Source organism: Anastrepha ludens, chromosome 4, assembly GCF_028408465.1.
Source record: "Anastrepha ludens isolate Willacy chromosome 4, idAnaLude1.1, whole genome shotgun sequence".
NCBI lineage: Eukaryota > Metazoa > Arthropoda > Insecta > Diptera > Tephritidae > Anastrepha > Anastrepha ludens.
The window spans coordinates 94,396,336-94,420,798 of NC_071500.1; the positions used below are offsets into that span (position 1 = coordinate 94,396,336).

The 24,463-nt window shown below is 38.6% G+C and overlaps 1 protein-coding gene across 4 annotated transcripts in view; it reads left to right on the forward strand.

The window, feature by feature from the left end:
• Positions 1-24,463, forward strand: part of LOC128860236 (Ig-like and fibronectin type-III domain-containing protein 2) — a 187,396-nt gene that overhangs the window by 118,607 nt on the left and 44,326 nt on the right. For all 4 annotated transcript variants that reach the window (XM_054097619.1, XM_054097621.1, XM_054097618.1 and 1 more), the window contains exons 10-14: positions 14,236-14,380; positions 19,314-19,449; positions 22,796-22,988; positions 23,053-23,299; positions 23,383-24,061. In XM_054097619.1, coding sequence (XP_053953594.1) covers positions 14,236-14,380; positions 19,314-19,449; positions 22,796-22,988; positions 23,053-23,299; positions 23,383-24,061 — 1,400 coding nt within the window. The remainder of the gene's footprint in view (positions 1-14,235; positions 14,381-19,313; positions 19,450-22,795; positions 22,989-23,052; positions 23,300-23,382; positions 24,062-24,463) is intronic.

Here is a 24,463-nt window from a genome sequence, read left to right on the forward strand (position 1 = left end):
TTATTATTTCCAAATATGACCCGACTGAAGCATCATACATGCGCCAATGTCTAACCCAGTCCTCCATGCACCCCTAATAGGCGGACGAAGGGATGGTCTTCAGCGTCGCTTTCTCTTTGATCGCCTCTATCGACTGAAAGCTCCTTCCACAAAAGTTCCTTCAACTTGAGAAACAAAAACAAAGTTGTGCGGGGCCATATCAGGTGACCACGGTGCTTACACGATGGTATTTACTTGATGTTTGGTCAAATAATCCAGCACAAATTGGAATCGGTGCAATGGCGCGTTATCATCATGCAAAACCCAAGAATTGTTTACCTACATTTCCGACCGGCCAGGCAGACAATAATGATCCGATGGCGCTAGAAAGTGACAGAGGTGTGTCTTACCTGTACATCCCTACCAACATAAGAAAAAAATATGGGCCGGTTCCCATGTGCGCGGTTCGTTTAAATTAAACATTTTCGGTACTTTTTGATCATAGGTAAATCTCAATGTTTTTCCAAAATGTTTTGGGTGAAGTCTTAAGGCCTCGCCTCATTTGAAATGGTGTTTTTTGGTTGTTTCCTTAAAAGCGTGTAAAACAAAAACGAAGAAAGATTTTTTATTTTTGTTTCCAGTATTTGATTTCTTGATGTATTGTTCAAAAATAAAAATTTTTTTGTCCATACAAAGTTCATTCACAAAGTTGTTAGCCTTCAAAAAATGGTCTTCCAAAAAGCGGTATGTTGATGGTGACACGGATTCCGCGACTCACAGATGCCTGAAATCAAAACGACATAAAGGTTCTTATTCAGTATAAATGACGTTACCCTGTGAACTACGATCATTCGGGGAACATTTTTTTAATATTTTTTTCGGAACTTTAAAGTCAAAAAAAGGGTCAAAAAACGAGTTTTCAGCTTTGAATGTCCGCCATTTAGTTAATATTTTTTTAAGACCGTTCTTCACACGATATCGACAGTCATACTGAACAAGGACCTCAAAAGAGAATGATGTTTATATATTCCAGTGGAATGACCGCAGCTTTCTTTGGTGAGCCAACTTACTATTTAGTAGACTTTGGCAAAAAAATAACAATATAAGCCGTGGTGTACTATTTTAAGTATTATAAAATTTTGAATTGTTTGCCTAAGAGAAACAATTAAAAAATGCCACTTGTCTCGCTAATAATACGAACTGAGTCAATGCATTATGACATCGATTGACTATTTTATCATTTTGCATTCAAATATTTTTTTGTTAATTTTATAAAATACTTAAGCAAAATTTTGCAAATCCCTGCATTCCATTACCACAAGCAAGTATTTCCCTAACTTAGTGTCGAAAAGTCAAAGAGCGCGTTTTAGTAGAACCTAGTCAAAGATTCATTAATTCCAACTAATATCAGCGATATTTAAAAATGAAAATAGAAAGACTTCATTGAAGTCATAACCAGTTTCCGCGGTAACAAGAAAACCGCTAACTAGATATCCATGTGGCTAGACAGCTAGTATAAAATGGCGTTAAATTACATTTTCTTTACTCACCTTTGAACTTGGAGCTTACCGAAAATATGGGCTCAGTAAGCAATGTAGGTACATAGATAATGGTCTCATCAAGATTTTGCTGCATGCGACAACCACTACCAAGAAAGATGGGCATTCACAGATAACTCGAGTCGTACTCGTACTGAGTTCCACGCAAGTACAGGCGTCCCTCGTATAACACGGTACTTGTAAAATACGGTTTCGATATTACGCGGTACAAGAATTGATATTAATATAACACGGTTTTGAAAAATATGCATTTTAAATTTGAACTTTTTTTCCGTTCAATAAGGGGAATACCGCAAATTCAATGCTATAAAAAAATATCTCATTCCACTTTGAGAAGTGAAAGTACATATGCGTTTTGTCCTTTGTAAATGAAGTTGAAAAAGTTTTCTTAATAAAAACTTCAAAGTAACTTCCTTTTTCATAAAAAAAATTTTAAAAAATTTTACACCTTAAGATTTGGTTTCGATATAACACGGTACACATTGCCTTTATTTATATTATTTCAAGGTTTCGTATAACAGGGTTTCGGTATAACACAAGACAAGGTCTCGATACTACACGGTATACCTTGTTTCGTATAACAAGGTTTCGATATAGTACGATACGAATTAACCATGTTATACGAGGGACGCCTGTAGTAAGTCAGTTGCACAGGAAAATATTGCCGTTTCAGGCAAAACATCAATAAAAGTCGAAGTGAGTAACTGAAGCAGTTCAGAAAAAGGTGATTTTAGACTTAGCTTTTTATCTGTGAACTGAGATGTGATAGAGCATTCTGATAAAATTATGCTTACATATATTGAACATGAGGTTCTGTTTCAAGTCTGTTTTGGCTTCAACTGCTCTTTGAATACGAAAAACAGCTATTTTTGCAGACAAACTTAAATGGAAAACAAGGGGAAATAGAGACACAATTTAAAAAAAATTTTTTTTTAACATAGTCCTATCTTAGAAAGATACACTTCTCCCAACGCTGCAGCCATTTTTTAAACCCCTCCAAAAATAGGATTTGTCGAGCCGTCCAAAATACTGTCTCGGTGATGACTTACTCGTTTGAACTAAATTTCTTCTTCTTCTTTCCGTGAGCCATTTCTTCATGTTAAGGAACAAGAAAAAGTTGCAAGGAGCCAGGTCGGGGTCGGGTGAATACGGAGATCAATTCATGCAATTTGGCGGCGACAACTCCGCATAAATGTGCTGGTGCGTTAGCGTGGTGAAACAGCGCCTGCTTTTTCGCCAAATGCGGATGGGTCTCCTTCAATTTTTTGCGAAAGCGGTCCAATAACTCACTGTAGTATTGTCCAGTGATCGTTCTTCCTTTTTCTAAAACATCCATAGGGATGACGCCGTTCGCATTCCAAAAAATCGTCGCCATGACCTTTCCGGCCGATGGGACTGTCTTTGTATTCTTTGGAGTAGACACATCGGGAGAAATCTATTGTTTTAATTGTTGCTTAGTTTCTGGTATGGCAAATCGACACGACAAATCGATCCGACAAACATTCCTTCTGGTCTCGCTTAAATTGCTCCAAACACTGTTTCGAAGTTAACAGCCGCATCCGCTTGTTATCCACTGTGAGCAATCGCGGCACGCATCGGGCCGACAACTTTGTCATCGCTAACTTATCATGTAAAATATTAATTGCCATTCCGGGCGACACACCTATGGCCTCTGTTACTTCGCGCACTTTCGTTAGTCGATCAGCGAGTATCGAGTCGCGGACTTTTTGAATGATTTCCTCTGTAACTACGTCCTGGTCGCTCCTCACCAAAAACGAATGTTCGTCCACTTTTAAATTCGTAGATCAAAAATCTAACTGTGGTCATAGATAGTGGGCGAAACGTCCCAATAGCATCCAACTTTTCTCTTACCTCCTCGCATTTTTTCCCATCCCAAAAAAAAAGGCAAATTTCCGAACGCTGTTGCACTTTTTCCATCTTAGCGAAAATCACGAAATACGTCTTACTCGAATAGCAGCCAAATCCAAACTAACCTATCAATCAGTCTGAAATTTCTTTTGCCGTCGTCTGAAAGATGGCAGCATACGATGCTAATACCAACTACCCTCAGGAACGCCCTCTGTCATCAAACACGTGCACTTATTGAGTCGCCGGAAAACACCGTTTTGAGTCCTTTATGAGACCTCCAATAGGCACACATTTACAGAGAAAATGCACTACAGTCTTCTGCTCTGAAAGGTCCCCACAGCTTCCGCAATGGGGAGTAAATGGTAACCCTAGCTTTTCCGCGTGTGTGCCGATCATCCGGTGACGGGTAAACCCGGCTACCAGTTTGGAAATTGAATCGGGAGAAGTCCAAAGCCATCGCCCACGTAAAACATAGACAAATGCTTAAGCTTGCAACAAATAAGGTTAATAATTCTAATCTACTCATATTATTTGACGGCTAAATTTGAAGCTTATGTGACGAGATATGGAGACCTTCTTCTTTAGTACTCTTTGGAGTAAATCAGGCTGTATTTTTGTAAAAAAGCGCGAATTTCGGTTTCTAAGGGGACAATTATTTCTGATTTATCGGTGTAGGCGACTCTATATATTCCCAGGGAAAACAATCGAATCTGGTCAAATCGCCCAAATGATGTAGTCGACCTTTTGAGTGACGTTCCTGGTACTCGCCGGTGAGTGAACAGCGACCAGACGAAAACCCATTGCGCCAGTTTTAACGGTGCTCCGTAAAGAGATACTAAAAGCGATGAATTTGTGTCTTGTCCACGCCGAAATTTGTAAAAAATTATCGTTCAAGGGTTAACTACAGTTTTTTGCCATGACAAATGTTAAAGCCACTGTAACCAACACACACCACAAGTGTTGAAGTTATATCTGGTAACACTATGCGTGTCCTCTGTTACTACTTATCGTCTGTTTCATTATCATTATTCTTATTCTTCATTATTCGAGATCGTCTTTTATAAAACCTCTGAATAAAATTCATCAATAGTTCGTGCATCGCATTACTAATTAATATGGTTCACACCTCAAAATGTTCCGAGTGCGCTTACAGTAAAATATCTCAAGCTTTCCCATAGAAACGTCAGATGGCGCCTGATAATACTAGAAATGGCCAAAGCCAGATATATAAATTGCAACCCTCGTATATAAAATATTAAATTTTTCTACTTACAAGTGCAGCAAAAACAAACAAATATGACCAGGCTACATAAAATACGCCAGTCAGTTTAACAGAAGATGACTAACTGGCATTTTTTCGGTTTTTTTTCTAGAAAGTAGTTTTTCGAATGCACTGTATTTGAATACAAGACGTAACATTATAATAAATAAATTACAAATAATGATTCTGCCGCATAAGTACTTCAAACGCCCGCAATGAATACTATTCGGCGATCTAAATGCTTCGCCACGCGTTTAATCTCTTTTAACGACCTTCGTCGGCCTTCTCACTGCCAAGCATTTGCCTCGTTCTGCGCTGTGATGCTGTTGGTAATTAATGCAAATAATGTTCATAATAGCTGCTGCGGCAGAATTTAGTTATGGTGGAGATATTAGCAGGGACGCTGCGATTACTTGCATTGCTGCAACAACTCCCCACCTGACTGGTTATACCCAATTTTGCTGCTAACTGCCAATTTTGTGCGTTCGCCGCTAACGAAGTGGGGAATTGTGTACATGTCGCTGCTGCTGCTGCGACTAAAGCAATTTGCATACCTTAACGCTTGGCAGTTATACAAGGGACATATCGAGACATGCACATTAGGGTGGTGCACGAAATGTTGAAGTAGTGAAAAATAGTGAACACCAGCAAGAATTTTTCTATTTTGGGGGAAAATTACGCGCACTTTCTCATTTTGAAATCTGTTGATATTTAATGGTGCCGTTAAGCTTGTGGATGCTTCCTATGTTTTATATCAGAGAAGTCTTTTTTTTTGGCAAAATTTATAAAGAATTAGTAGAAATTAATATTAGCTTTGGGGAAAAGAAATTCGTTTTTTATTTTATTTTTTGCTTTCTATTTGGAAAAAGTAGTTTTTTTGGTCACAATTCATATAAAATTATTATTAGTTTTGGGGAAAATAAATTCTTTTTTTATTTTTTAATTTGCGTAAATGGTTAAAAACTGTTTTATGGTTGATATTTAGCTAATGGCCGACGCTACGACTTCTAACATGCATGCCAGCTTCGATTATTTTTGTGATTTTATCGACATTTTAGACATTATCGACATTTTCTTTGACATCAGAAATACCTGAACCGAATAGATGAAACCAAAATTGCACGAAATTTACTGTTACAGTATCGGCACCATAAACACCATTCAGAATTTCAGCGGCCTGACTTGCAGATTCGACTATATCAAAGAAATACTGTAAAATGTGCCGAATTTCCTCTTTGTTGACTTTCATTGTTAACACCCTGTAACTCACAACTGAATGGAATAAAAAAACAGCAAAAAAAGTTTTAGTGTGAGATATCAGCTTGACAACGAGCATAAATTTTAAATTGCTTGATCTATACTTTACGAGATATCGATCACTACAGCCATCTACCGAGAAAATAATGCACTTCTTTTCATCTTTTCGTTCCCAAAAATAATACTTTTCTCTTTTATACATACATATGTATGCACATACAACAATGCATAATAACTTCATCGACTTTCCGACATCATCAAATATCAATACCGATTTTTTTTCTATACATCCAACAATTCTGGAAGTTGTCGCAGCGATGCGTTTATCATCGCAAACTCTTATGGGCCACCCTAATTTCATATCACGTTCGCATCTTTCTTGTCATGCATATGAAATGCATGAGCCTATCAACAGCTACGTGATAATTGTTGAGTACCACACCCTTCAACTATGCATGCCAGTGCGTAAATAGTTACGTTTAAGAGCTTCTTATTATGCATATACTGGTGTTCTACTTTACACATTAGGTCGGGTCGGTATGCTTAAAAAATACACTCTATTTGAAAAATTATGTAATGGGAATGGTAAGGGTATTGGTAATGTTAATTGTAATGGTAATGGTAATGGTAATGGTAGTAGTAATGCTAATGGTAATGGTAATGGTTGTAAGGGTTAGGCTAAGGTCTTTACGCACTGCAACCAGATTGATCTATTGGGTGCCCCTAATTACTTAATTATAATTATTTAGTATACCGAGAAATCGAACCAGCTCTTTAGGAGGGAGCAATTGTAGGACTTCCTCCTCGAGTAGGTACAAGCCCAGGATTCTCTGCCTCCTGTGGCCTACTGTCTCACAGTTGGTGATTAAGTACTCCACAGACTCCTCTCCATAACAACAGAACCTGCATGATCTTGTACTAGATAATTCTATTGTGTTAAAGTGTTTATTGCAGGCAAAGTGACCTGTAAGTGCTCCACAGAGTAGTCTGAGGCCTTTTGTCTAGGGTTAGAGCAGATTTTGCTCTGTTGGCATTGAAGTTCAAAAACTTTTTGGAGTGATTAAGGCAGTTTGTGCCGTTCCAGTGTTCCCTGATTGTTGTTTGGATCAATTTTTTGGTTTTCTGTTTTATATTATTTTTGTTAAACCCGAAAAATGGGGTTGGCCCAATAAATAGTCCTTCTGTTCCCCCTTAAATCACATAGTTTAGGTGAAATTCGTAAGCCTGAATAAAAAAAAAATAAAGAAATAAATAAAAAACAATTCTTTGTTGTCACATACTGTTTGCATAAGCCTGCAAATATTGTGTGATTTAGCGAATTTTTTTTCGACCCTTTCTAATGTGCCCACTTAGTCACTTAAGTGCGTTCACGGATTTTGCATAATTTTTACGCCACTTAGATGCATCGATGCTAAAATGAATAGATAAAAATTCATGTACCTGTAATAGGATGTCATGGTTATAAGTAAAAACGAATATCAGCGGATATATTTTTTTTTGCGGAATTTGCAGGGAAATATACTCAATTTCGTCAGCAGCTTTAGGAAATATACTAAACTTGCACTTTTTAGATTTTATTCCACAGATCTCAGTGAAGAAGTCAGCTGTGAGATTATATGTAGATAACAAGACAGGCGATACAATGACCATTGGGGTATGACTGGTACAATTTTGACAAGGGGTGGTATACAGTAGAAGTGGTTGAGGGAATAGCAGCTATTCAGTGGAAATGCGTCTAATATTAAAAATTATATTTTTGGTGTCAAATGATGTGAACTTGTGAATGAAGATCTCTACTTTTTCCCTCGAGATCTTAAATGCCAACTGGGACTTGATTTCGCTTTTGCTACATTTTCAATATTATTTTATTTATTTGATTACAAACGTGAAATAATATGGTAATAGAATTGTTCTTACACGTAAAAGAGGAGTACTGGCTCCCAGTACCTTTGACTCGCTGATGTAAAATTAACAGGTCTTCCATGTAAAAGTAAGACCAGAAAACTTAATTAATTGAGACTAAAAGACTGGTAAAAATATAGTATACATGTAAGAGGAGAAAACATCAAATCAATATTTTCAATTCTGATTTAACTAGAAATTCTGATATTTTTGATATATTTTATGAGGAAATAGTTCTTAACAAAGTAGAGGGTATTTGGTTATGGAAGATACGTTTTCTGATTTGTTCAAACTGTGGGCAGTCGTCGAGTAGATGGCAGACCGTTACAGACGATGAGTGACAGTGTTGGCAGCATAGAGGACTGGACTGGGCACCACTGGACACGGACGGCGGTTGCGTACCCTAGTCGTAGGACGATAAATGATTCGATATCGTTGCAATGGAAGTTTAATAGGTAGTTTGGATTTATCCTGTTTGGATTATTTTCGATATATCGAGTAAATGACTGGTAAAGAGTTTTCTGCGAAGGTAATACCTAGGGAGAAGGCCGGTCGTTATTGTTTCTCCTTGCGAGTTGACAACTGCAAACGAAGTATTAGTATCAATTATTGACCTATCGGTGAAAATTAAGCTCCATTCGGGAAGCAGAGGAGTTGTGACTTTTACAAAAATACGTTGGTAAACAGTGGTGCTGGTGTGATTTTTGCCATATTTCGCTAAGATTAATTTTAAACTAGATTCTTTCATCAATCAGGGCAGAAACAGTTCATTTTGGCGAAGTGAAGCGGAAGCGATACCAATCACTCTGGCGTAATCGATGCGCATTGCAGTTGTCGATTTGCGACATTCGGTCTTACTTCGTTGAAGCTCGCCTATCATTGCTTCGTATAAAGCGCGGGTGTAGCAAAGAAATATCTTAGATATAAGTTTCTTTATATTCGCCATGAATCTCTCTCCAATTGTGGGGATATTGGCTTTCGTCAGTATACATTTTGTTGGTGATTTAGGCACAGGCAATCTTCTTCTGTACTGTAAAGGTGAATATCTGTACGAAGTCCGCGCATCACTGCGAAACGACAACACCAAATGACAAAAAAATGTTTATATATTTTCATATTTTCACCCAATGAAGGTTATAGGCATGTTTTTATGATGGAACTCCCTTCCCACAGCCCCCAGGCCGCGCCACCACTCTCATTCGTCACTAATAATCGAATATTTGCTTAAATTTTATCTAAAAAATCTTAGTTTTTCCTATTTCCCACTATTTATAGCACACTCTAGACTTCATAATCCGCATAAGCTGTTCAACTATGACCCGAATGCAAATTTCAAAAACGGTTTGAGATAGAAAATTAATAAAAATAATTTTGCTTGATATTTTATGATTGGTTGTTTTGAGTTTATTCAACGAGGCATAGCAACGGATGCCGGGTATTGTAATATTATGGTTATTAATAAAAAAATTATTTTCTATGAAATTATTGTTTGTAACGCGAGTGGGGGCCGCGGGTTAAAGCTAGTATTAACTAAATATAAAAAAATTGTAATGCAAGCAACTAATTTTTAAACTGTACTCAAGTTAAGTTCTAAGATCTTAGCATGTCTCACACGATAATTTAGTGATCGGAATATTTCTAAATTGTCAGATAGATAAGCTGATTTGTCAAAATTCGAGAGATAATCTGCAAACATAAAATAACATTAGCTCTCATAGGGAAAGGGAACACGCGGCACTTCTTTTTCTTTACTTTGTTTACTGTAAGTCCCACAAATCACAATATTACCAAGCCATTCACTGAATTTTCATTTTAATTTCTCCCCCTTTTGATTGTTTTGTTCTGGAAAGGAGTCTGACGTCAGGCTTGTAAAAATCGCGAAAAATAAAGTAACGGTTTTGGAAGATGCCATCTTCATTATTTTATCCGCTTTGAAATTCATGTCGCTTTACCTAAAATCATCGTTAACGCCGAAAAACATATCTTCACCTTCTTGTTTCTGCGACATATTGCCATTATTGTGGGAAGTGACTGGGTTCAAAACCCGCTTTGGGTACGAAACACCAACATTTATGGAAATGCTTTTTTATAAAAGCGGTTGCTCCTCCACAGGTAATGGGAGGTGGCCCAGTGCTTGGCAGTTTATACCTTCTGCTCAAATATGAACGAGACTTTATCAATAAAACGGACCGCGGATGACATATGGCAAAAATAAATTTTTTGCTGGATGGTAGGACTGTTATAAGCTTACATGGCAAATTTCAGCGAGATATGTCACATAGTTTGTTTTCTGTGCTACTGTAAACAAGTCAAGCTCGAGTGTGTTCTTCGAATTTAACGATGGAAATTCAAGTTGAACAAAGAATTTATTTGAAATTTTGTTATTCCAACAAAATTTCGGCTTCAGACGCCTTAAAAATGTTGCAGACAACCTATGGGGACTCTGCTCTATCGCGTGCACGTGTTTTTCAGTGGTACAAATCGTTCAAAGAGGGCCGTACATCAACCCAAAAAACCACGCCAAAGTCGCTCAAAAATTAAGGTTATGCTGACTGTTTTTTTCGATTACGAAGGTGTGGTGCACTCCGAGTTCCTTCCGCAAGGCCGATCGGTTAACGCTGAATATTATTTAGACGTTTTAAAGCGTTTGCGCGAGAACATTCGTCTTAAAAGGAAGGAATTGTGGGACAACAAGTCATGGTTCTTGCATCACGATAATGCACCAGCTCACACATCACGTCTTGTTCGCGATTATTTGAACAAAAATAAAGTTAATATCGTTCCGCAAGCACCGTATTCGCCTGATATGGCTCCATGTGACTTTTTCCTGTTTCCCAAGCTCAAGTTGGCGCTCCGTGGAAAACATTTTGGAACAATTGAAGTCATAAAAGAGAATTCGAAGAAGGAACTGAAATCCATACCGAAATCGGCCTTCCAGAAATGCTATGATGATTGGAAAAAGCGTTGGCATATGTGTATCGCCTCCAATGGTGATTACTTTGAAGGAGATAAAATACAAATTGAACAATAATTAACCGTTTGTGTTTTATTAAATCGCCAATTCTAAAACTTATAAATCTTGTGATGGGGTACATATTCATATACATATACACATTTATCTACTTGCATTATCACGAAAAAAAAACGAAAATCACCATTGCGGTGCAATCAAAACTACTTTGGCAACCACTGGGTTAAATTACTTGTAACATATGAATATTTATAATGTTCATTAAACTTTAGTGCCCGTCCGACCATTTGCCACTGCAGTCTATCGCAGAAATAATCACCGCAACGCGCGAAAACGCATTGCACGAAGCAGGTGGCACAGCATTGCAACGCACACCAAATTGGGTACAGCTGCTTTGCCATTGACTTAGTTTCGAATTTGTGAAACGGCGTGACCCGGTGTGGCAAGGCAGTTTGCGCATGCGCCACACATTAAAGCGTACACTTTGAACGCATCAAGTGGCGTAGCATAGCAATTTATTGCTTTATTGCCTGAGTCGTTGTTCGTGCGGCTGTGTTAGGCCATATGATGTCATATAGCTGTCATTAAGAGCGAGAGAGAGAGAGAAAAAATTGAAAAACAACAGAAACTCTGGTATCAGTGGCAGTAGCTGTAAAAAGGTGCAACCTTGCCTGATGGTTGGCTTGCTGTTGTTGCTACTAATTTCAGCCGACCGTTTATGAGCATTGCCCACGTACAACGCTAAGTGTTAAGTGTTTAGTTATGTTTACTTTTTTTTTGTTTGTAAGTAGCTTTACTGCAGTATGACTACGCAAACAATTATATTTGCACTGGCCGTTATTAAGAGCAAATTATTTATGTGTAACTATAATTTGCCGTACTTTATCTCACAGTTTGTCTATTTATGATCTGATCTGACCTGTTGTGATATATTTGTGAGTCGGAAATTCAAAGGTTGAACTCAAAAACATTTAATACCGAAATAGCAAGAAAATATCGATATTAAAAGAAACTAAAAGTAAAAACAAAAAATTTAATTTCGAAAATCGAAAAAAGTGTCGAAATTAAAAATGTGGAAACCTAAAAATAACGCAAAGTGCGCTTCAAAAATACAACCCTCACCTTTGCTAAAAACGCCATTTACAATATTGGTGGTGCTTATTCCCTCTTTTCGGCACTCGAAGTGTAACCAATTATAAAATCCATAAATTTAGTATGCAAAATTACTTTTATTCAATTCAAAGCAAAAAATGTGTGAAAATAATACAAAATTAAGAATTAATTTACATTTGCTCGATATGACCACCTTTTGCCTTGACTACGGCCTTGAGATGGTCCAGAAACGAGTCGCAAGCCGCCCGAATGTGACTTGCAGGTATTTTGGCCTACTCGCGGACAATGGCTTTTTTCAGCACCTCGAAACTGGTGAATCTTTTAGTTCGGACTTTGCTCTCCAAAATGGCCCAAAGATAATCCATCGGACTCGCGTCTAGTGAATTTGAGAGCCATTGTGTGGACGTTAGGAAGTTCGGAAGGTTGTTTTTTAGCCATTCTTGGGTCACTCGAGTTTTGTGAGATGGTGCCGAGTTCTGTCGAAACGTCCATGGTCTGCCACCGAAATATTTGTCGGCTTCAAAGCAAACTCTAGAATACTTTTCCGATAATATTTCACATTTACCTTAACGCCAGGCTCGATGAAAACGATTGCAGAGCGCCCATCTGCGCTTACAGCGGCGCAAGTCATTACCTGTAGCGGTTCCTGCCTCCTGGTGGCCAATCGATGGCTCAAATGCCCCTATGAACATTCAGTCAAATAAACCCTATCGTTTCGGAAGTTTACGAATTGCTCAACTTGAAACATTTTTTCGTCAGAAAACACAATGTTCGGAAATTGACCGCTTTCGACCAAGCGAAGCAATTCCTTCGCTCTCTCATGGCTGACTTGTTGTTGCTTTGGTGTGAGATCATAGATCATGCGCCTTTTGGATCTTGTAAGGCTTGACTTTGAGATTTGATTTGATTTTTCTTGTGTGGCCAGCTCGTCGGCTTCGCAGTTTCCAGCAATGTCACTGTGACCAGGAACCCAAATTATCTTTATATCAAAGAACTCTGATGCAATCGAGAGAGAGACCAGGCATTCCCTGACCAGTTTTGAATGCACCATAATAGAGCCTAGGGCCCTAATTGCCGCTTGGCTATCGGAGAACACACTGCAGTGATCCTGTAGCCTGAATTTGAGTTTGATGGGGAGCTCTTCACAGAATACTGCTCCCCCAACCCTACTCGCTCGTGCTCGAGCTCACCAACAATCGCTGGTTGTGATTTCCCAGCCAAATATAATGTAATCACACTATTTCGTTTGAAATCCATTACTGATTTCCCTTTTTTACGTTTACTCTCGGCCAAATGCTTCTCCGCGCTTGTAAACAATACTCTGGACTGTCATTTAGCCAACTAACAGACAGCTGATGCTCGTGCATCAGATGCGCTAGCAGTCTGAAATTGGTTACCTCTTCGAGTGCTGGACCCTGTACAAAATGTTGTTGTTGGCCTAGTGCCACCAACTCTAATGAAGTCGCCCTGATTAAAAATGACAATAACTTAAAATTATTCAGAAAATAAATTGATTGAATGAAAATATTTTATAAAAAATTGGATCTTTCGCAGAATGCGCCAGAGAACGCCGCTTGATGCACCCAGTACCCTTGGTAATAAATCAGAGCTGAAGGGCTTCCACCAATACACTTCTTCATCGCAGCTCTGCGTTCATTGCATTAGCAAGTGGACCGTTTTCCGACCAGAATTTAAACACTATCTTCAAGTTTTTTAGCCCAATACAATGTTTTATGTTTTTGTTTTTGTTTCTTTTCGTTGCAACGCACCGCACGCCAATTCTGATAACTTTTCATGGTTTTAGTAAGCGGCCGGTCAAAATCAATTATTCCAACATTAAACCTCCGCATAACTGGAGGCTTTATTCGTTCGCTAATACCTCCAACGCATTAACGGAAATACCTCTCGCATGCGCACCAACAACAAAAACCCCAAAACCGCAATCTACAAAATACAAGCATTTACTTACATATACACGTACATACAAATGTTATTGTTGTTAATGCTGCAACGAAAATTACACATACATTTAGAATAGAGTTTCAAATATTTCCCCTTCAATTGCAATTTCATTTTCAATTTCAAATTTCAATTGCATGTTTTAAATGATTGCTTCAAAATTGATTGGCTGCTATTGCTGCTAATACAATGTTGCTGTCGCTGCTTTACTACAAATGGAAAATACACCGATGACTGCGAACCGACAACCGACAACCACCAATGGCATATAAATTCACCACTACCACTGCAACTATATACTGTGTGCGGCATGTGTACTTGTCCGCTTGGTGGCACGCATTCATATATGGCGATGGCGCATACAGGAATTAACCACAAACGAGACCAGCATTGCGCTGACGAATTTGGAGCCGCACGCATTGTATCGGATTATGGTGGTGACGCGCGGACGCTTTGGCACAGCGTTGCCATCTTCAATGTTGCTGATCAATACGACCGACGATGAGAATGGTGAGTTTGGCTTAGTATAGAAAATAAATACAAATATTAAATAAAGCGCACCTACAGACATATGCTACCCTGTAGGAACACGAAGTGATTGGACACTTTTGCGCTGCAACTAAGTAGTTCTCATTCCCATTTTTTCAAGTAGGATTTTATTCATTTTTCCACTAGGAAATATCATAGATATGAATATGAATGAGAATAGTTGGCAAATAGAGCTTTTACAAAATCAAAGCTCTACTCTACAACTTTCTTCTTCTGCTTTTTCTTCTTCTGTATCCCTACAACCGTTTGTTGATTTGTGGCAAGATAAAAAATTTCGCCAGCTTTTTTTTTATTTAATTAAAGAAAACAATAACAGTCTTACTAGCTATGCAGTTATCAGTGGGATCTATGAGTTTGTACGGATTTTGAGTGATGGAAATCTTAATTCCGACCTTTTCGCACTTCCATTGTTAACACCCTGTAACTCAAAACTGAATGGAACAAATAAAAACAGCAAACTCATTTTTATTGGGAAACGTCACCTTGGCAACGAGCATAAACTTTAAATTGCCTGATCGATACTTTACGAGACATCGGTGACTACAGCCATCTACTAATGCCTTCTAAATAATGGATTCTTTCCTCCCAAACTAATATATAAGTATATATTAGGGTGGGTTACTTTTTATGGAACTATGTTTTTTGTTTAGAACAGTTTTTCCATAAGAAACAAATACAGTAGACCATAGCTTTAAGGTCAATTTCAACCCATGCAAAGGAGTCCCGGTGGTCTAGAGCTCGAAAATTTAGGATATTTTCAGGAATTTCTTTTTCATAAAAAAATTGAAAAACGATATTTACATTTTCTAGGATTTTTATTTATTTACTAACTGTACCCGGCGCGCGTTGCTACGCAACAACTAAAATAAATCTAAAAAAATAAGTTTAAAGAAAAATTAGTACACAAATATTCAATTCATTCTAAACCATTTTATTGATTGTGTTTATTTCGAAAAAATTGTGATATTACCAAGTTTAGTTTCAATTCGATGTTAATTGAAGTGCTGTGGGATATACAATATTTCTTGTTTTTCCATCTGGCGCATAGACGAATAAAGCAGAAGGTTTTCCAACCCATGAGCAACCCACGTAGAGTTGTCCATGTGAGAAGCATGGGTTCTCTAAATTTAATCCACACGCTTGTAACGATTGTTCTTGTGCTTTGTTAATAGTCATTACGAAAGCGAGTCGCACCGGGCACTATAAACGTTTGAATTCGAATGGCATATCTGCCGGGATCATTGGGATACGTGGCAACAGTACGTCTTCACCTTTGAATTTTCCAGTCAAAATTGTTGCCTCGATAACATTGTTCATCATTTTCTTGACTGAGAGTCTGGTTCCGTTCCAAAGTAGTGATGGATTTATGTTTCGAAGAAGAATGATGGGTACGCCAATTTTCAATGTAAGAACGTGCAGCGGAAAACTTTTTCCACCAATTCGTCGATGCTTTCTGTGATCTTACAGAAGTTTGCTGGCAGGGTGCTACATTGTGTAGATTCATCATTTCCACTCGCCCATTTCCAATATCCGATAATTGTTTTGCAAAATTTCCAGCCGAAGCATCCCGTTGTAGTTGTACACGCATGTTAGTTTTCAAAGTAAATTTCTGTAAATGACGCCATAGAACTGATGATTTAAGAATGCATTAAGTTCATCAGCGGGTGTTGAACGTGGTATAATGGGCAGTGCTTGTCGAAAATCACCAGACAATAAAATGAGTGCGCCACCGAAGATCCGTCTGTTTTCTCTCAAATCTGAAAACAAAAAATTTTTTAATTTTAATAATTTAAAAAATGGCGCTGAAGTTGACCCTCCCGTAAAATTTTACCTGGACGGTGTGGTCCATTTTGGCTCTTCCATTTATCTGAAACACAAAAATAACCAAAAATAACCGTACTAGAATAAGGAAAAACAATTTCAAAAAATGGCGCGGTTTCGAATTTGACACTCTAAACATGTATTATTTTCAGTTTCTTAATAAAAAAAATATGAAATAATTAAAATAATAATATGATTTTAGTACGGGCGATAGCCATTGATGGAGTGAACAACATATTACAATTTTAGACGATTCGGTTGAATAGCTTTTTTTGTCAAAGAAGACTTTAAGCAGATTCAGAATGCTGACTTCGATACTGCAACGAAGAGAGGAAGAGTCCTAGATGACTTTGACCTAAAAATGTTGGAGAAGTTCCCAAAAAATTTTTGGTTTGGCGAGCCATCTGCCTATTTGGTGTTTTTTTTGTGCTGGGGGAGTTAGGGTTGAAAATACATTCGCACTTACAGCGACCGTCGTCTACTACGTTGAATAGTGAGGCCACTAAAAAATCCCTCCTCCCCTTTTGGGGAGACTTCTTTCCGCGAACTACTTTCTGCATTACTTCGGAAGATCGCAGAACGGCGTCCATGTAGTGGACTAGATCTTTTTATCCTTTTGACATATGGAAGTTTTATGTCATTGATAGTCTCAATTGCTCAAATTGATGCAAATTGCAGATTGCTGTTTGATGCAAATGGACCATCGGAAGCATGCGATATCAAATTTGTTAGTACCGTCTCGTTTCCATCTGATATTGTCGTGAGTTAAACAGTTAGCGGCTCCTTACTCAAGAGTTCCTACCTACATCGGAGGTAGTGTATGATTTTTGCTGCATATGGATTAACAGCATTCTAGTTATGGATTGATGCACACACGGCTGGTATCCGATTGTTCATCTGCAACGGTAGTCCAAGTAGCACCTCCATTGTTTGACTCGCGTCGCGAAAACGGTCAAATGGAAACATGTTCTGCATCTTCGATCGTGGTGAAGCAGTGTGGTAATAGGGGTTGTCAGCCAGCTTAAAATTGTGAAAATGCAACCGAAAGCATCAAGTGTAAGCCTATGAGTCCAACGCCCGTTGACTGATAGATCTCATCTATGTTGCAATTCTTTTATGGATTGAAGGCGTTCTGTACCTTTTTCTCCTTTAATGGACTTGCTCCCTGCTTGTCATATAGATGACTAATTTGGCGTGTATGTACATATATCCATGTGCAGACGGTCCTGAATGCGCAAGCGGCTCTTAGTGCATTCCGTCCTAACACCTGTGCTACGTGTTGTACGTTAGATGAGTTAGCTCCCGCTCAAATGGAAGCAGCATGGTGAATAACAGAATCTATCACCTTTGACAGGAGGCGTCTTCTGGCAACTTGTGCACCCCCGATATTTGGCAGAACTCTTGCGAATGCTCCGTTTACTGCAGCTTCGGAGTTCGCAGTAATTCGATGCTGCCTAAAATTGAGTTGTGCATCAATCAAGACAGCCAGGTACTTAATTACCTCTTGCGACAGTATTTCGTTACCGCCAATCCGCAATTTCGTCTGCTTCCTCTTTTTGCGTGCAGTAACGAGGACCGCTTTCGTTTTTTGGGCTGTCAGCATAAGTCCCGCATCCCATAGCCAATGTTGTATTTTTGCTGCTGCATCGCTACATTTCTGCCAGTGTAGTTTCAAAAGCAGAACGTTCGTTTATTCCCACGGGCACTAAAAACCAAGAAATGTTGTTGGCCCAATTTAGCATCGTGTCATTACAGCCGCCATGCCATCAACTGATATGAAAATCACGGGGTAAATATTGTTCAAAAGAACCACAACCCACCAAACAAACAATTGCGATCCATTGAAAAATGTTAATAGAAAATATTGGGTAATTATTAAAAGAAAATTGCTAAAAATTAAAAAAGAAAAGAAATTAAAAATGAGCAGCAGTTTAAAATGAATTGGCAGAGAGCGGCAGATTCCGTACCAAAAGAAAATGCCCATCAGCTAATGAGAGAAGTTAAATCTATATTGCGCTTTTTTGTTTATAACAAAGAGAATTTACATGAGTTTTTTGTTTAACATAGTACGCTTAATAAAAAAGAAAATTAAATAAAAATTGTTTGAATAGTTTATAGAAATTTCATGTTGTAACGATTTTCGTTCGACCAATATTTTTCGTGCCCATTCATTGTTGGGCAAAAAGTAACATTCATAGCACGAAAAATATATGTATATTATATTTATGATATATATAATTGGCGCATGCACCCTTTTTGGGTGTTGGGCCGAGCTCCTCCTCCTATTTGTGGTGTGCGCGTCTTGATGTTGTTCCACAAATGAAGGGACCTACAGTTTCAAGCCATCTCCGAATGGCAGATATTTTTATGAGGAGCTTTTTCATGGCAAAAATACATTCAGAGGTTTGCCATTGCCTGTCGAGGGCGACCGCTATTAGAAAAAACGTTTTCTTAATTTTGGTGTTTCACCGAGATTCGAACCTACGTTCTCTCTGTGAATTCCGAATAGTAGTCACGCACCAACCCAATCGGCTACGGCGGTCTCCATATTAACTGCAGACCAATTAAATATAGCTTCTTTCAAAATTGGGCGCAGGAAAATGACTTTAGATCCCCGCTCTTGCCGAATTTTTCCTTATAATTTCATATAATTTATTTTATGCTCTCTAAAGCACTTTTGAAATAGATTCATTGGATTCTGCAGTACAGCAGCCTGTTCAGACCGAAGAACAATTAACTATTCTGTAGCTTATTTGACGATAACTGAAGTACTTAAAAAAAATGTAGACGCTTCATTTTAATATATTTGCTCACCTTTTTCCTGCAAGGTAATAATACTGCACAAGCCCCTACACACATTACGCATATAAATGCACTCGCACACATACGCAACTATTTATAAGCTGATCAAACGCGGTCGGCATTTGACATTGGCTATCTTTTTGTGCTATTTTGAGTATTTTTGGAAATTTGATTTTATTTTCGCTAATCCAAGCTTGATTTTAATTTGGTATTTTACTTTGGCACATCTACACACATTCACATAACTACATATTTTCCATTTAATTTATAGCTAAATTCAGCAATAATACCTTTGGCGCCCCCTCGCCACCGCATTCGCTATCGATTACATCACACAGCGCGACCTGGATGCAATTGACTTGGCAGCCACCAGAGTATTCGCATCCACATGAGAAGATTACATACAGGTGAGTGCAAACGGATGGGTGAATATAAATAATTAATGAAAAGCTTGACAAAAAGCGGTAATTGAATTGAGTTGCGGTGCTTTCGTATTGAAATTTTTTTAGTATGAAAATCTATGTGCGCAATTGAATGGATGGCTGATTAGAAAGATGCATTAACAAATTGTAAAGGAGTGAATGAAATTTTGGCTATTTTGCGAATTTAAGGTGTTAAGCCACTGCAGAGTTGTAGAGAAATTTTTAATTAATTTATTTACATGAGAACTTATAATAAATAGTTAATCCAATAAAGATAAGCGGTGGTTACTGGGCATTCGGCTATATAGAAAAAAATTTGTTGCCCAAAAGATGCGTTGTTATTGCGTTAATGTGAATGGTTGGAGAGAATTAGTATGGAGAAATATCTGAAAAATGCCGTCTTTCGCTGTTGATGCGCGAACACCCCCTTTTTCTCGAAACTGTATATTTCAATTAAATTTCTTTACGAATAATTTTTGGATGATTTGTTGCAAACAATTTATAATTTTTCTGATGAGAATGCACCGTTTTTGCAAAACTTCATATAAAAAAACAAAAAAAGCAGAGTCTAAAAACAATTTTTTTTGTCTCAGATTACAGCATGTGTAGTATATCCTTGGAAGAAGTCTTAATCGAAGAAAATATGTACAACGGTCATTTTCTTTAATATTAGGATTAAAAAAATGCAATAATTTATTATATTAATTAACTTGTAAAATTTATCGAATAGTTGCTACTAGGCAGGTTCGTAATTTCAACGATGCGTCTCTTGACGATACGCAGATCCATCAAGAAAATCCCCAGATGTCCAATGCAAAACGCTTTGCACGATGTAAGCAGGTGGGTTCAATTAATTGGTCTCGGGGTAAATCTCAACAAAACAGAACTAATTATTTTCACCAGAAAACACAGAATACCTGTTCAAAACCGCCCCATCCTTGATGAAATCACACCCTCAGTCGGGGAAGATGCAAGCTATCTAGGACTAGTATTAGATAGGAAGCTTTCGCGGAAACAAACGACAAATAATGAAGTAAAGAAAGCAGCCACAGCCCTTCATACATACAAAAGAATTGTAGGAGCAAAATGGAGCTCACAACTCCTAAAATAGTACACTGGCTATCAACAGCAGTGGTAAGACCAATCATAACATACGGTATCTTGGTTTGGTGGCCAGCACATGTGAAAAAAACTATGCTAAAACGTTTAGAAATTATTTAAAGGGGTGCTAGTCTCTGCATAAGCGGGGCACTAAAGACTACGCCCATGGCAGCAATGAATGTCATGCTGCACCTATTACCGATTGAGGTCTACAGCAAACAATTGGCGGCGAAATCGGCACTTAGGTTGAGGAATCGTTTTACTTAGCCACTAACAGGAAGGGTCACGTAAAAGAAGTGTCGTTGCTGATACTATTTTGTGTTCGCGATCATAGTGGTTGACATTCGTGTGAAGCGTAAAGACCCTTTTTTATCTGACGTCAAAAATGTCCACATTCATCCCGACAAAACAGCATTTGTGGGAAGTCGTGCTTCATTAGTATCTTTTAAAGAAAAGTGCAGCTGAAACGGGTCGTATATAAATCAGTATTTACGGTAATCACGCTCCATCAAATACAACTTGTATAGAGTGGTTCGCCGCTTCTAAAGTGTCAATTTCGACGTGAGTGATAAAGATCGCGAAGGGGCACCGAAAAAATTCGAAGATACTCAACCACAATGGATGAAGACGCATGTCGAGGAGGTAGCAAGATACGAGTAGAAAGCAAGAAAGAAAGGGTGCCGCATCAATTGAAGGAGGGGATATCGAGAGACGTTTGGTAACATGTGAGATGCTTCTTGAACGACAGAAAAGAAAAGGTTTTCTGCATCGCATCTTCACTGGCGACGAAAAATGGGTCTATAATGATAAGAGAATGATAAGCGTCGAAAATGTTGGAGTCTGCCAGGTGAACCAGGTCCATCGGCAGCAAAAAAAAAAAATGCATGCGTCAAAGGTTATGTTGTGCATCTATAGGAATCAGAAGGGAGTCATATATTATGAATTCCTTAAACCATCCGAAACCATTAATGACGATCGTAGCCCACTGCAGCTAATGCATTTTGAATCGAGCTCTCAAAGAAAAGCGGCCGGAATAGGACCGTAGACAGGACAAACTGATTTTGCCCATGACAATGCCAGGCCACACGTTGCTAAATCGGTCCAAAAATTTTTAGAGGACCTGAATTGGGAAATCTTGCCCCTCCCGCCATATTCCCCAGACATTGCACCTTCGGATTACCGTCTGTTCCGATCAATGCAGTCAGCCCTTTTTGGAGAGCGGTTCACTTCTTACGAGAGCATCGCAAAGTTGCTCAGTGAATGGATCACGTAAAAAAACACGAATTTTTCGTCACAGGAATCCGTATGCTGCCAGAAAGATGAAGTAAAGTTGTAGCTTCTAATGGAAATTCTGCATTATTTGTAACTTTGGCTAAGGAAGGACGGAAACTTATTCCCATACACTGTATAATTGCAACATTGGCGGAGAAAATTTAAAAAAAAAAAATCAGCAAGATTTTTCGGCCGCTTCAAACGTTCAGTTTATTGCACCAACATTTAAAAAGCTGTATGACTGCTTACCGCCAATTTTTGTAGAAAAGCTATGTAGAAACCGCGAAGTTGAGATTAAAAATTTGCAGAATTTACGTAATTTTCAAACAATATTTTTAAACTAGATTTGTATGGTTTTTGTTAGACAATGAACTGTACTTTTATACAAAAACTATTAACAGTCAAAAAACAAGGAAAGTGGTAAAAATTTTGATGTGCTCTCATTTGCCGCAGGCTGAATATGCCCTTAAATTTACAAAAATTTCACATTTCTTGTTACGACTTAAAAATATCGTTCAATTCGCTTAACAACACGTTGAGCTCTAACGGAATAATTCTATTTGAAAAAATTGTGGTAAACCAGGAACCCATTCATCTCGAAGAAAATCTTAAGTCGAGGCGTTCAACCCGTTCAGTTCACTAACTGCATAAGAAGTTCAATTCACGAAAATATGAATGCGCGGACTTGACAAGGACACTATTTCGTTATTATGCACAGTGGGTCGAAATTAATTGCTCCACCAGACTGATTGAGTGAGTGACTGATTTCATAGCAAGCTGGGCGTGGATATTATATAATTTCAACTATCGCTGCCGTCTAGCCCAGTTGCTTAGCCTAGAATTTTAAGTTATTTTCAATATAACTCATAACTTCTGTTTTACTTTTTCATGTTAAATTATTTTAAATTTCATAACTTATAATTTTTGTTTTACCTTTTCATTTACTCCTACACCTTAGAATCTACCACAAACCAATGAAATCGGAGAAGTTCAACAAAATCGAGACTAAAGTTGCATGGCTGCGTATGAGCAACCTGAAACCCAGCTCGCAACATATACTCTACGTTGAAGCTATAGGTGAGCACGCGACTTCTCTGCCCTCCGAGACGCTTGTGGCATGGACCGATCCAGCTTTGCCTGCCTTTGTTGATGTAAGTGGACATTAAAGGAGTACAATTCAAAATCTATGTTCTTCATAATTTCTCTTTTTTGCAGCCACCCACTGTTCATCCGGCAGACAATATACCAGAAGGCGGTTCAATGACTATACTCTGCTTGGCTCTGGGCAATCCAGCGCCCACCATTTCACTCTACGTGGGTGGTCATTTGGTGCGTCAGGACACTTCAAGGCACATGGTCACCGTTATACACAATGTCAGCGCCGATATGGAGCACATCTCCTGCTATGCTGACAACGGCTATGGTGTGCCCATGCAGGCCGCAAGAAGAGTCAATATTTGCTGTGAGTATTGGGGAAAAACAGATTAGCAGTTTCATATAAACATTTTATTTACCTAAATCCATTTCGATCTCACCTCTCTACAGATGCACCCAAAATTACTGCTGCGGGCATCACTGTCGCTTCGTTGGGCGATGAAGTCGAGCTGCGCTGCGCAGTCGATGCGAAACCTACACCAAAGACTATTTTCTGGCGTGATCACGACGGCCGCGTACCTGTCATACAGGATGGCCACTTTGACATCTCCACCAAAATGAATGAATCGCATCCCAATTTGTATACAATGTCACTGCGCATCAGCAAAATGCAGGCAGTCGATGTTGGTGACTATTTTTGTCATGCCGAGAATGCGTTTGGCTCCTCAACGACGCCCGTTTCCGTACGTATACGTACCACACCTGCGCTTGGGCGCAACGTCTCGGAATGCTGTCGTCAAATGAACGTTTCGCTGGCCTGCCGTGCCGCCTGTAGTTACTATGTGGACATTGAAGCCATCGCCGATAAGCCGGAGTGTATTGTGGACTTTGATAAGCTGATGAAATGTGCCGCAGACGGTTCGGATCATCGTAGCTGCTGTGCCGATGCGAATATACCACGAAAATGTTTGAATTGGTGTCGTGGTGATACGGTGAGATCGAAGGAGATCTGCAGTTTACAGTATGCGCGCACGATCGTTGGCTGCTTTGAGATGAACAGAGATAAACTGCCCGGACCGCCGGAGAATATTGCAATCAGCGTAGTGTCCGATAGTGAAGTGATGATTAGGTGAGTATATGAATCACAACGTTTAGTGGTTACATTTGGATTGGAAAATGATTCATTTATTGAAATGTGGAACTCTTTGAAAGACTGCATCATTTTAGAGCAAGAACTGCTTAACCCTGACGGTTGAAAATCTATCTATGAATATTCAAAATGTGTATATATCGAAAAAATATGAGTGAAATTATTGCTTTGTGTGGTTATGAGCATTGAATCATATGGTAATCAGATCTACCAGCCAGAGATCATTTTACACGGAAATAATGCCTCTCCGACTAGAAGTTAAACAGGGAATACGCGCTAAGCTCATTACGATACGATATTTGATAATATATAATACATATTAATGGTGGATGTGAGGTTATATCTAAGATATAAAGCATCAACTAAGTCATAGCTGATCAT